The sequence below is a fragment of the Podarcis liolepis genome, assembly GCF_965112155.1.
Source record: "Podarcis liolepis genome assembly, chromosome: 10".
Taxonomy (NCBI): Eukaryota; Metazoa; Chordata; class Lepidosauria; order Squamata; family Lacertidae; genus Podarcis; species Podarcis liolepis.
In genome coordinates, this window is record NC_139562.1 from 33,825,836 (window position 1) to 33,840,174 (window position 14,339).

The window sequence follows — 14,339 nt, forward strand, 5'->3', positions numbered from 1 at the left end:
GCTGCAGGAGTTGCAAGAAGGTGGTGTACAGATGCCATCCAGCCATCTTAAGAGAATTCATCACAATCCCCAGACTAACAGGCTAAAGCTCCACAATTTAACAAAAGGCACAGAAGCTTTGAAAAACCGTTTACCTGTGCACATTGGACAGGCTGGTGCTGCACTGTGAGGGGCTTCATAGTGCTGCAGGGCACGGCAATGCTGTGGTTAGCTGTGCTGGTCCAGTCTTCTTACAGGATATGCCCCCACTCCCTGCATTTTAGCACCTTGCTGCAGTCCTCATACTGCAGATCTCAGCAAATAAGCCTGGGTACACCTGTGGATTGTTCTTTTTAGATTGGTACAATAAACTATTTGAAATTTGCATTGATGAAACCAATGAATTCAAAAGAGCCAACTCATGATACCATTATGAGGAATTGCACTGAGATCCCACACCCAGGAGTGTGCAACATGAAATGACAAGAAGGTGCAATGTGATGAGTACTTGTGGGGGTTTTTAAACACATATAAATCCGTATTGATTATAAATTAGTTACCACCCAGAGAGTCTGGAATTACTGGGATAAATTTCAGAGCACCAGCATAATGTTTCCATGTGATAGTGGCCAAATTATGACCCTAGCAACAACCCACATCACCAGGCCATATTATGGTTGAGCAATACTCAGCTGCTAAGTAACTTTATGTCTGCCTTGCAGAAGCAGTTTCAAGTGCCCTACAACAAGCAGCCCGGGGATAAAAGCCCTGGGACGACGTCAGAGTTTGCACTTGCATGCTATTTCTGCGCATGCACTTGGACGCACTACTACTGTACTCTAGTGAAGCGTGCGTCCCTTTTCTATCACGGTGCACATGAGGTACTGCCCCCGCTAACAAAAGCCTCCCCTCCCAACAAAAATCCTGGCTACGCCCATGTTATGGTGTATCTCTACAGAAAGTTTTCCGTTTTGTTTCCTGGAAAGGCTCTTGTTGCATTTAAGAAACCGCATGATAAACACACCCATTTCCGGGGGGGGGGGGAAATCACCCCTTATCGCCGCCTGTTGTGCAGCTGCGTTAAAGAGAAAAGAAGCCTTACCCCCCTGCGGAGAGTTTTGTTTTGCATCCCTGATCAACTTAAAATGAAGCCCATTGATCACGCCTGATGAGATCAGCTGGGGAGATAGAGAAGCAAGCACTAGGTAAGACGTCGAGTCAACTTTCACACAAAAAATAGATCATGCAGCTTGGAGGGCGACAGTAAACGCTCCCCATCCGCGAAAAAGCCAATCAGACCGAAAACGAAAGAGAAATCTGCTGAGTGCGGCACGTGACGCATTGCTCTGCTTTCTCAAACAAGCAAGTAAACAAGCGCTTAGATCGACTTCTGCGCCGGAGGGCAGCGCATCTCGCCACCGCCGAGCTCCGCAAGCAAGTAAAGATTCTTCCTATTTGCACCCAACTTGCTTGCGCTTTTCTTTTTATAACGCATAGAGAACTTTTAAGGGAATAATTTGGGGTTAGGGACGCGGAGATTCATTCCAGTATTTCACGGCAACCAGTTTGCTCGTCGTTCCGACTTTGGGCAACTCGGTGCTAAATCACTTTCCCGGTCGCTTTGCGCAGGTTTCCCCGCAACTCCGGAGAAAGAGAAGCAACGAGTGCATTTGCTGTCGATTTTCGCTTAGTGATGGTCTCGCTTTTCTCCAATGCGGGTGGGCAGGTTTTTCCAAGCATTGGAAATAATAAAAAGACAGTTTTCGGGGGGAGGGGGCTGGCTTCCAGCATGTCCGGCTATTTTCTGGCAGCGCGTGACAACGCTACTTCTGAAACACGCTTGGCGTGCAACCCAACCCGCTTTAGGCTTACTCCCGTGGCACGTCTGGAAGGCCTGAAGAGCGACGAGGGTTGGGAGAGGCATGGCGCACCCACCCATATACTTGGGGGTCGGGCCATATCCGCCACGAATTGCTCCCCCTGAGGTGGAAAAGAGGGTGAAGGCCGAGTTTGGGGGAGGCATTTGGCCGCTCCGTGATGGGGCGCCTCATTTTTGAGGTGGGGAGAGAGGCGGGTCAGAGAGCAGCGCCTCCCAGAGGTCAGTTTGGAAATCCTCTTTCTGCACCTGGCCTTCGCTCACCTCTCCCCCCCCCCGCCCGAAAAAGACCCCTCAGGCTGGCTTGAAGCTCCTTTTCCCGAGTCTCGTTTTTCCTGTTCTCTTCCCGAACAGATCCTGGAAGTTATTTTTAAAGGGGCGTTTGTGTGCCTGTGTCTGTCTTAGGCCCACTCCCGTTGCTGCAGGTATCCTGCTTCTGCCTCCTCCCATCCCCCCCCCCCAGACCCTTAAGCCACTTGCCTCCCGCCCCGCCTCCCGTCCACTTGTTGTTTTGTCTTCTCGACAAAACTTCCTTCTTCCCCGCCCCGGGCGCACTATTGTTCTCCTTCCTGCTTATCTCTCTTGCTTGCTCTCCTGTTAATTTTCCCTGCCCCCCCCCCGCAAACTTTTCCTTCTAAGCTTTTCCCTCGCACCTCCCCTTGGTGCAACCCAGCCCGATTCTTCTTATTTTGCTTTCGCTTTTGCTGAATATTCAGCCTCTCTCGAAGTGCGTCGGTGAATCTGAAAGCTTGCGAAGTGAGTAAACATCAACTATTTTAGGTGTTGGTTGCTCCTGCAGGCGGCTCTCGTCTTCAAAGCCCCTTGGCCGCGCGATCTCCTCGTTATTTCTGTTTATTTCTCCTCCCTCTCTCCGTCTTTGGGAAAAATGCACGCAGTCTCCCTAGGGGCTTGGTCTCGTCCAGCCCACTGGCGTCCGCAAGGGGGGGGGTCAGTCCTCCCACCCCTAATGGCAGAACGCCGAGATTTCAGTGCTCAAAAATGGTTTATTATAGCCTTATACCTATTGGGCAAAGTCTGGTTTGTTTGGTTCCTATCTTTCCTGTTTTTAGCTCATAAGCGAAGTGGTAGTAATGATTGACATTTAGGTGGGAAAGCATCTAGCCAATTGGACAAAAACGGAGTCTACAGTACAGTACAGGCGTTGGAAATTACTGTTTCCGTCTTACTGTAAGACTGTTTGTGCTCCCTGAAGGATGATTGCTGTTGCCCTGTAGAAAACAGTTCAGATATTCAGAATTTCAACACTTGCTTTCACCTGCCTCCTGCCTGGAGGGGTATTGTTCTTGCCATTTGGATGTTTTGTATTTTATTGTTAGGTATTGTTTCTGTGTTTGTTAACATAAGATGTTTGTTTGATATTAGTGTTTAAATCATGTTCTGTTTTGTAACTTAATGAATCACCTTAACTTAATGAATCACCTTAAAATAATTAACTCTGTTAGTGCCAATGTAGGTAAAAGTCCTCTTTTGCATCTGCTCCCCTCCATCTTCTCTATCTGCTGTCCTTTCTGATGTCAGGGTATCCTAGGGAATTGAAAATTCTAAATACTATAGTGTAAATCAAAGGTGCTCTTGCCTACAGAGACTTCTGCAGATCTTGCTTTTTAAATCATGTATAATTTAGTTGAGATTCCTGCATTGCAGGGGATTGGACTAGATGACCCTTGGGATCCCTTCAAGCTCTAGAACTCTGCTGTCATTTTTTTAAAACCTTATAGTTCAGCAATTACAAAGAAACTAGCGAGTTGGGGACAAAAAACACATTCCAGCTTTAAGCACAGAATCCAAAGGAAAAGTGAGCCACATAATGTCTTAATCTTAAGTACCAACCAAAATAAAAACATATTTTTGTATACATCCAGGCTTAACTGGCATCTGTTTGGCTTCTGCAAAGGAAAGGGAAGCAAATATTGCTCACTCATTTTTCTAGCTGATAAGGAAGAAAGCAAGTTAACTTGTGGGAAAGGAGTTGAAAATGGAAATGAGTAACTTCTAAGTAGTAATGATGCAGTTTGTGAAAATTTCCTAATTTCCTCTGCAACAAGGTGGTGGCATTAAGGGCATTTGGATGATAGCCAAAAATCAAATAATTCTTTGGCAGGAATCATACAGACATCTAAAAAGCTACTAGTTAGTATATAGCACAAGTGTGTGTTCGTACTGGCTAAGACTGATGAGTTTGCTCCCTCCCCCAAAAACAAAACAAAAAAGTGTATATGCACAAGAGCCTTGCTGAATCAGATTAAATGTTTGGTTTAATTAAGTATCCTGTTTCCAACAGTGGCCAGCCCACATTGGGCATCTTACCCTCCCAGAATCTGAACATCAAATATTTACTGCCTCTGAACATGGATCCAGTTACAGATAGGTAGCCGTGTTGGTCTGCCATAGTCAAAATAAAAAAATTCCTTCCAGTAGCACCTTAAAGACCAACTAAGTTAGTTCTTGGTATGAGCTTTCGTGTGCATGCACACGAAAGCTCATACCAAGAACTAACTTAGTTGGTCTTTAAGGTGCTACTGGAAGGAATTTTTTTATCTGAACATGGAGTTTTCCCTTAGGTATTAGGAGGAACTTGGGAGGGTGCATCCATCCATCCTTCTAGCTCAGTTCCAATCATGCAATCCAGCCAACTGGGACTCTCTTAAGTCCCATTTATTTCAGTGGGAATATGAAGCACATTAAATATCGCCCATGGAAACCAGTGAAACCTCAAATTGCTTTGTATTGCCTGGATCCTGCCCTTATTTTACTGTGTCAATTAAAATATGCTTCTTTCCTGTCACACTACTATATGCCTACAGGAGGAGTGTTATTTGGAATTTCCCTTGCCATAATGGCATCATTCTGGCTGCCAGCACAGCAGTAGTAGCATCATTAAATGTTGTGGCCAACTCACACTTTGAGCAGATGATGACATGGTGAAATCTCATTTTCCATAGGTGGCACAATGATGCATTCCAGGCATTGAGGAGGCCTTGATCTGCTGGTTGCTGTGTACTGGTTAGAACTAGTTGCGTCTTTGATAAAAGGTGAGTATTAGTCATCCTCTTGTTTCCTCCTCCACTTCTATCTTTAGCTAGTGATTCCTCCAGCCTTGCATGGTCTTGCACAGTTTGATGTTGTAATGTATAGATTAGATGGTCTGTGTAAAGTACTCTCCATTTTAGTAGTGGGGGTGGGAGTAAGCATCTGGTAGCATCACATTGACAACTAGTATGAGTAAAACTTTACTAGAATATAGCTGCCAGAACTTAGTATCCTGTCAATTGTGTAGAAGTTGCAACCAGTTCTGCCTCTTATCAGCAAGCAGAAGACAGAGACCTGAAGGGTATCAAATTTCCAGATATATAATGTATGTTTTACCACAGCATAGCATAAAATGATACAGATACCAGAGGATAGGGTATCATTTAAAATCCACATTTTAGCTTTTGTATTTGGGGTACCAAATTGGCTTGTACAACAGTCACAGACAAAGGAGCCTTATCAAGTGATAAGACAATTTACTAAAAAACTAAATCATGATCTTCAAAAGCTTTGTCAATTTTATCCTGTTCAGTTGGCCCAAAGCGAAAAATTGTGCTCTGTGACAGTTCTAAGTAATAGAGATTATGACTTCTTCACCCAGCATAAATGAGTACCTGAGGAAAAATATCTGGAGCAATAGGACAATAGTTACTCTTGATTTTCTCCCACAGTGAAGCCTTATGTGTGTCGGTTTTCAAAATTTCAGCCAGATAACGTTAGCCTGGAGTGAAACCTTAGAAAGGATGTTTCCAAAGAAGCATAGGTAGTAAGAGACAAGTACACATTGGCCTGATTTGTATAATGTTAAGCCATGGTTTGTTAAACTATGGTGTATTAAACATTAGCTATGACACCTTGCTTTAACCATGGGTTGTTTGGCTACCCTATACCAGGCGTGCACCAAGCTTTAAAGGCACAAGGCAAAGCAGCTAAAAATAAGCCAAGCTTTGAAGAAACAAGCCATGGTTTGTTCAGTCATCTGCAGGGCAACTCAGTTAAACCATTGCTTCACAGATGGTTCATCAGCATTGCATTCGCAGGCACCAGTATTTCCAGCAGTTCCTCTTTAAACATGGCCCTATTTTAAACATGTCCCCATTTTCCCTGGGTGACAGGATTGGACACCTACCACCCCTTCTGTTCTGAACAGAGGAGATACAAATAAGCTTTTCACTGTGGTGGCTGATATAGGTGTCTGTTTCCTATTGACAGATGGGACATACCTGTACCATTTTCTGGTTCTTTCTTTTTACATTCTTTTAGATGTAATGGCCAGTTTGTAGTAAGTCATGCTCCCACAACAGGCGTTTTGTGATGTGCCATGCCCCCACAGCAGCTGCCCTGTTACTGATATCCATGACACGTTCTCAAAATTCCAAGAGAGCCTTGCATGCAAACGAGGCCAATGAGTTCAATTTCGTAATCCTTTTCTTAGTCACAGCACTCCTAAATTACCTTACGTACCAAATGTCACTTATATGTGTTGCAACTGAAAGTAAAAGCATCCTTCTGCATCAATCCCCATGAATAACTTTGCAGTTAAGAGATGTTCCCACGTTCTTTACCCTTTGGTTGCGTAGGAACCACACATAGTTCAAGGTGGTGGTACTTCTTGCAGGATTTTGCACCCACGCTGCTCACCTCGCCCTTCCCATTTAAACCACATTAATCTTAGTGCTGGGAAAAGGCCATTTGATGGCGCACAAGCAGTGGAATGTGGCTGCAATTTTTTTTCAATGATGCTCATGTCATTAGTGGCAACAGGAACAACATTTGAATGTTGCACGTCTCTCCCCACCACTCCCAGTGTTAATGACAGAGAACTCCTTGCAGTAGTAGCCTTTTTGTAGCTGTTTGAAAGCTAAATCACCAGCTGATGTTCCCATCATACAACCACCACCACCCCTCGAGTTGCTGCTGAGCGCTTTAAAGATAAGCTGTGCACAGAACCTCTCTTGATGTTGCATCCTGAGTTATCAAATACAGATGATTGTAGGGATAGCATGCAAAGCCAAAATTGTGTATACTTAAAAACACATTTGGGTCAGTGGTGGATGGGATTGCCAAAATTTTCCGGGTCGCCCACCCCCTTGAGACTCACCTCTTTTGTTGGGGGGTGACTGGCTGGGAGGATGTGACTATAAAGCCGCTCCCTGTTTTTCCTACTCCTATGGTTTTTACAGAGTCTAGCCAACTAGCCGACCTTCGTACACCTGTCAATCCAGACTGTCCCTATACATATCTACTAACCAGCCACACATTTTATCTTCTAAAAAGCTCTGGGTGGCATACATGGTCTCTTTCAACCTTTCCCTACTGTTTATCCTCTCGGGCTGAGAGTATGACTGGCCCAATATCACCAAATGGGCTTTGGGGCTAGGCTAAGCAGGGATTTGACCCCTTGAAACTGAAACGTGATTTTTCTCCTACCAGGTGGCCAAGATGAAAATACAACCGAAATGCTCGAAAGACAATGCTAAGCCCAGCACTGGTCTGCAGAGGCAAAGGTTCAGCCCATGCCTTTTCTACCTGAATAATCTCCTCTTGGCAATTGGCTATGTAGCTCTGCTGCTTTATGCCCTCATCTGGAAAGCTGGGAATATTGTGGACTCTTCCACCAAAAAAATTGGCTTCTACAACTTCTGCTGGTGGGACCAGGAAGCAGAAAAACTTGAATGCTTCAAGAACTTGGAGAAGGTGGGCATCAACAGTGTTGCGCTGGTGTTGTCAAGGATCTGTGTGTATTCTACGCCAGTCTTGTGTCTCTTTGTTGCCACTACAGTTTTGCAAGCCCTGTGCTTGAAAGACAGAGATGGATTCAAACTGGCCTGCACCCTTTTGGCCATTGGCAGCTTGATGTTGCCCGTTGGCCTCGCTTTGTTCATCTTCCACACTGAGCCATGGATAAAGGTCTCTGAATTTGGTGAAGTTTTTGTAGCCCTTGCTGGGGCTTACATTTTGATGCTACTCCACTTGATCTTTCTTGTCCTGTTCCTTGCACATTGCAAGGATGCTCTACCCAAAGGACAAATCTTTCCTGTGTAAATATGTGAAGTTCCTGCCTGGGATACCAAATGCTGTAGTGGATTTAAAAGATAAGTGGATCCAGTGACCCCAATGCCTTTCCAAGCCCTCACATGAATGATGAGCATGTTGGGGGGAAGAGTTGGCACTCCTAGCACACAGATATTTCTCTCTCTATCTTAAGTGCCGGGGGAGGGAGGGAGAGATTGCATGATTGGTGCCTCCTTCAATCAAGCACTCATTTAGGTGTGATCAGTACATGGCTCTTTAAAAGTCAGCAGTAGCTAACTGCTGCTTGGCAGTATTGGAATTTTGCTGGGCATCCAAACTGTTTAGAACAAATTATCAATAGAAGATAAGCTAGTATCTCACAAGTCATGGTTTGACTTACAAGCCTTGTCATTATTTGTGGTCATCAATTGCCCCATCCTCTGGCACATGCAGAGGGGCAGTTTTCTCATCTGTGCTGAGGTTTAGAGAAAGTAAAGTACAGCGTGAGTCACTCACTGCTTTGAAGAGACTTATCCTGCTGCTGCTTTTCTCCAAACTTGTAATGCAAGCAAAAACTTGAGGATGGAGTGAGCCTCCTGCTGTTCTACCACTACCATGCTTATGTTGCACGAATTTGCGGTTTTGTTTTTTCAAAAAGAAGAAGTGATATACAGTGTTATTTTACAACTTTTGTATTGATCAAAGGCGTTTAAAGTTGGACGTGGTTGTGTATTTTCTAGCTTTCAACCAAAGACGGGTTCAATGAACAGGAGCCAGGATTACTTCCCTTCCCTGTGTATAGATGGCTGCTAATATTCCATTTATTCATGCCATCAATCAAACGCAATGGTGCACGGGACTGCTGCTTTTATGCTTGGGGTGGGGACCCTGCAGCCTTCCTGGTGCTGTTGGGACTGCCAGCGCACAGCATGGTTAATAGGAGGGACTACAGGAATCTTACTGCAGGGTCACAGCCTCCCATCTTTGCCATGTGCAAGATTCCTGGTTTCCTTTGTATTTAGTTGTTTGCAAAATAATTCATTTAAGTATGGTTGAACACACATTGCAGACACCTAGCAGCTGCTGCTATCATGAGAATACTGATGGTGACTGATAAAAGTGGGAGCTTTCTCTAATTATATAGGCTGATGCGTAGCCGTATTGCTATGTGATGCTGGGAGGTTTTTCTTTTCCTTCAGTTCCAAGTGTAAACAAAGCATTTTGGGAAGCTTAACATTATACAATTGTAGCCAAAGAATATTTTTTCAAGTGTCTTGTGGCCAAACCCAAGTCTTTGTTACTTATACAAGAGATACTGAAATTAAAGGTTTGTTAAACACTACTCTGTGTGACTGATTAAAAACAGAATATCCATTAGAAACATTTTATCTTATCTACCAGTTCTGTGCCCATTTGAAAAAAACACTTTTTTTAAAGTGCTTCACCAACATTAGCTTAGCAATCTTTTACACAACAGGGATGGACAACAGATCATCTGACCTTCATGTGTCCAAATTGCCAGTGTCTCAAATAAGGCATTATCTGCTCATGGTTTAAAGTTAAGTAAAGAAGATCTCGCGGACATATTTTAAGGCATCCTCCTCCTCCTCCTCCTCAGATTTGGTCTTCTCAATGCAGCCTAAAGCCTCCAACTCCTTTGGGGGTTTGGATCCAACACTGGGGGTTCTTCTGCCTTGGTGGCTGCCACTAACTGAACTGCAGAGAGGATTTTCCAGCACTTGCTGAGGCCCTTGGGACTCATCTTCTGATGAAGTCATCTCGGCTTCCTTGGCCTTGCAATTCTAGCAAATAAAAGAATAATGTTAAGTACACGTCTGCATATTAGGTAGCAAAGAACCTCCATCCAGCATGTGGGCCAAATTTGGACCACCAGGCCATTTCCCCTAAACCACATTTGATGTCCAGTGTGGGGGAGTTGGAGTCGCAGCTAGATCAGCTGCTTTTGCAGCTGAAACCAGCATTGACCTCCCTGCACAACAGTTGATACATGTGGGCGTTCAATCTTGCTTAGTTCAGGTGTGCAAAAGTGTGTTAACCTGCAGGGAACTATTGCATACCTAAACTCTACAGAAAGCAAAACTGACTTTTCCTGAGCATCAACTGATGCATGGGGAGTGCCAATCTGTGTTGGTCAACATCTCACCCCACTGATGTGGGCAATATGTTATCATTACAAATATTTTTAAAAATAATGGTGACAGGTGGATGGCCACACTCTCCTGTCAAAGTTGGCCTGCAAAAGGGCAGGGAACTAAAAATGGAGGTCAAAAAAGTTTACTCACTCCCGTCTTCAGGGTACATAGTTGCCAAGAATGGAATAAATGCATCATTTTTATGTCCAGCCCAGGGAAGTAGGAATACATGCTTATTGTGAATGATGAGAGTCTATTCAAAATCCTGGTCCCTCTCTTTAAAATTGCAAGTGATTCTCCATGGCCAAAGAAAGACGCTGGAGTCACTGCTGTGTTTCTCAGAGAAGGGAACACAGCAAATATAAACTACGTTTCAGTCACAATGTAATTCTCTGTCCTCAGCCAGTTCTATTGAGAGGGGGATTAACAGAAGAGGGTCAACCAAAAATCAGCAGATGGAGTGAAGGTGCAAATACCCACAACTGGGATAACATGCCCCTATGTGCTCACCTCGGCCATAATGCAAAGAGCTGCATCTACTAGCTCAGCTTCATTCATACAATAGATCGTCTCAAACCTGCAACAACAGCAAAAAAATAAATAAATCATGAAATCTAAAATCAACCAGACAGAAGATAGCTTGGAAAGTACATGCTCATACACACCAAAACTTTATTTTCTGCAACCAGCCATTTAGAGATAATAAGGCTGAAATCAACCATAGATGCACAGTAGCGCTATTGTTTGGTAACAGATTTTAGAAAGGAAATGTGTGTGTGTTGGGTGGTGAGGGGAGCTTACAAACTTAACGAACGAAAACCTAGAAATGGAGCAGGTGAGATGGGACTGGGCCAGACTGCTTCCGCACCGAAACAATTATGAGCAACTGGAACACAAGCAGCACAGCCGACACCTACAAATTCACACAAGACTGCAGGCAAGCTTCTAGCTGAATCAGCATGATCAGTGCTGTTGGCATAGCAACACTGGCACAAAATCTGCAATAGGTTTTGTTCTGTGGTGCACTCCCCTCCCTGCCACCTCTATTTAATGCTACCATCACTGGGCATGCAACAACTTGCACGTGTTCAAAGTGTATAAGGCAATGCTTTCTAAACCCATTGATGATGGAGGGAACAAAGACCAGACTGCCAACGTTCCAGTTATTCTGCCTTTCTTGGGAGCCACCAACATAAAATATAGTCCATGTTTTATAGAGGAAACTGCCTTAAACTACGTCAGACCATCTAGCATAGTATTGTCAACATTGGCTAGCAGCAAAATCTCCATGGTTTTGGGGTTCTCCCAGCCCTAACTCAGCATGCCAGGGAGTGAAGCTGGGACCTTCTGCCATACCATGGAGCTACAGCCCTTCCCATCGACATGCAGACAAAGTCAAACATATAGAGGGGAGACTGGGATAGCTCAGTTGGTAGAGCAATAGGCTCTTAACCTCAGGGTCATGGGTTTGAACCCTACAGAAACTTCTAAGTGGAGGCCAAAGTGAAACCCAACCTTCCTTCCTTGGATTAAAAGAAACAACACAAAAGCAACTTACTTTGCCAAAGCTGCCTTCTTCCTTCTCTTTGGCTTCATCCCTGCTTGCTGTGCTGGCTCAGTCACCCTCTTTGTCATCCACGCTGGGAGGATCCTCTTAGCTGCTTCAGGAGACCCCATTTCCTTCTGTTCCAGAAGACAGGGAACAGCTTTCACAACATGGGAACTGAGAATCCCTTTGCAGCAGTGTTAATATTATTTATTAGGGAATAGTGATTGATCCGTCTACAAGAAAGGGGAGTGAGCTTTCTGATTCTCACAGAATAAGTTATATAATGGCTCATTTCAGTAGTCTACTCATACTAATTTCATGACATCAACAGGATGAGAGACAGGCAAACCTAGGATACACAGAATTATGGATTATGAAAGTCCAGCAGCTGTTGCTCAGGACAGGGCACAAAGAGGAGCACTAGTTTTATGTAAAAAGAGAGAGAAGCAAGACACAGCTATTCATGGTTTGGTAAAATTTATAACCCTGTAACAAGCTCTCAACATTGTTTACAACACACTCACTGTTATATTTTTTGTTAACATCCCTGATCAAACCAACTGTACAATACAGTGCAGGCAACTATTAAAAACAACCCAATCAATAGCAAAAACCATCTCCAGCCTGAGAATGTCCAGCTAGGGAAACTTGCCTGAAAAGCAGGACTGACAATCTACATGTCTATGCAGAAGTCCATCCCATAGGGTTGAATAGTGCTTACTCCCAAGAAAGTGGGTAGAGGATTGTTGCAGTGGGAGGCAGGATACTGAGAAAGTAAAGCACTGAACATGCTTAGCAAGCATCAGGCCTGTCAAATCCCATCAGGGGCTGTGCCACTAGTCCATTTTCTCAAGGGGCACATGGGAAGTTTGCCTGGAATGGCATTCAATCAGCTCCCGCAAGTTCTCTGGGAAAGGGGGAGAGCTGATCTCTCACCTCTGAATTTCCTGCATAGATCCTTGTCCTAGAAAGAGATACCTCTGGACCAGGGGGTGAGGAAACTCAAGTCTGGGGGCTGAAGCTGGCCCTCCAGGCCTGTCTGGCCCTTGGATCCCTTCCCAGGCAACACCTGTTTCTCCCAAGTCAAACCCATCACTTCACACACACCTTTTGGGGCTGGGGAGTGGCTGGAAGGTGTCCTTGAACTCCAGTAATGCCTCTTGCTTGTATGAATTGGGGACAAAGAAGTGTGTGAATAAGTGTAGAAACTAGCCTACGGTAAATGTGACATCCCTTGCTCTGCCCACTTTTGCCTCCAGCCCTGCCCACAGCAGCCTGCGGCCCCTGGAAAGCTGTCCAAAAGGGAATGTGGCCCTCGGGCTGAAAGGGGTTCTTCATCCCTGGTCTGGACTCTTGCCACCTGAGCGCCAATTCCCATGAAAGGTAATCTAGCAGCAGATAAATTTTAGTTATAAATATGAAGTACATGCAATGGCACCATGTTGCAGGCCTGAAGAGAGAGTGGTGGAGACGCTGCTACCTATACAGGCCTGCTGTTTCCAATTGTGCTTCAGGCAGGTCCCACAGGATAGAAACACAGAAGCAAAAGAATTAAGCAATGTGCCCCCTCCCCAATGTAAAACACCCAATGCAGACATGATTTCAGAGGCAAATAAACAGTCTTTTCATTCACCCCTTATTTGCTCAGGTGGCCAAGCGCTCAGTTACTATCAGCGTATAAACAGAGAGAGATCACAGTTCGTATATTCAGTCCTCAGAGACGGTTCTCAGGTGCTTAGGTAGGAGAAAAATGAGATGGCAAATACTGTACTAAAACGCTGTGGCCTCTGCAACGTAGAGCTTTCCAGAGGTATTTGGCAGGCAACGTTTTACTAAGGATGTTGACTTGCATGTTTAACAATGCTTACTCCCAGCTAAGCAACGCTGCGCGGGGCTGCACCCTCAACCTGCTTCGCCACAATTCCCAGGGGCGCGCGTAAGCCACTCTTTTTAACTTTTGCAAACAACGAACACTCCTCTAGGAAGAAGACTCAACATTTAAGCCGGGCTCCGGGGGTTGCTCACCTGCTCCGTAGATCACGCTTCTTCCCCTTGCTCGCTCATCCTTGCACCCGACGCCAAGAACTGCAGCCGGGAAGGACTCTCGCCTTCATGAGCGAGACAAGCGGCTTCCCCCACCGCGCGCGCGCAAACTTCCCAGGAACGGAGGCCGGAGAGGCGAGCGCCGCCCGAGAACAAGCGTCTCTTCCGCTGCATGTGACCCACCGGCTCCACCTCCCTCCCCTTCCATTGGCTGAAAACTCCCTCCCTGCAGCCGCCCTCCCAGGCTCCGCCTCCAGCCCGAAGCTGCGTTTCAGAAAGACAGCAAAAACGGTCGTGCTTTTGAACTGCTAGGTGGGCAGGAGCAGGGACTGAGCAACGGGAGCTCACCCCGTTGCAGGGCTTCGAACCACCGACCTTCTGATCGGCAAGTCCTAGGCTCTGTGGTTTAACCCACAGTGCCACCCGCGTCCCTAGGAGAAGGGGTACAGTTCTTCACATTTATTAATTCTGTATTCCACCCCTTCACCCTAAGATCTTCACCCAAAGGCTTCTTCAGCGTAAAATGTTTTACAGAAACTTAGAGAGTTTCCCCTCCGCATCACCCTGTGATGAAGACCTGTGTTACTCTTCCCATGCACTGCAAAAGGGTTAGGCTAAACGATTCTCGTGGTCCCTGAAGTTTCTTTTAAAGCCGCAGAAGCAACACACACAG

The 14,339-nt window shown here is 45.3% G+C and overlaps 2 protein-coding genes across 2 annotated transcripts; one reads left to right on the forward strand and one right to left on the reverse strand.

Moving 5' to 3' along the window:
- The first annotated feature begins 1,371 nt into the window (after positions 1-1,371).
- TMEM140 (transmembrane protein 140) lies at positions 1,372-9,263 on the forward strand. The gene is made up of 3 exons (XM_083462815.1): positions 1,372-1,417; positions 4,819-4,908; positions 7,340-9,263. Exon 3 carries the CDS (start codon positions 7,349-7,351, stop codon positions 7,949-7,951), a length of 603 nt encoding a protein of 200 aa, XP_083318941.1. The 5' UTR covers positions 1,372-1,417; positions 4,819-4,908; positions 7,340-7,348; the 3' UTR covers positions 7,952-9,263.
- Positions 9,264-9,291: 28 nt separating this feature from the next.
- CYREN (cell cycle regulator of NHEJ) lies at positions 9,292-13,969 on the reverse strand. Its single transcript, XM_083462824.1, has 4 exons — positions 13,649-13,969; positions 11,633-11,757; positions 10,585-10,651; positions 9,292-9,723 (listed from the first exon to the last, which is right to left on the reverse strand). Exons 2-4 carry the CDS (start codon positions 11,749-11,751, stop codon positions 9,481-9,483), a joined length of 429 nt encoding a protein of 142 aa, XP_083318950.1. The 5' UTR covers positions 11,752-11,757; positions 13,649-13,969; the 3' UTR covers positions 9,292-9,480.
- Positions 13,970-14,339: the final 370 nt, after the last annotated feature.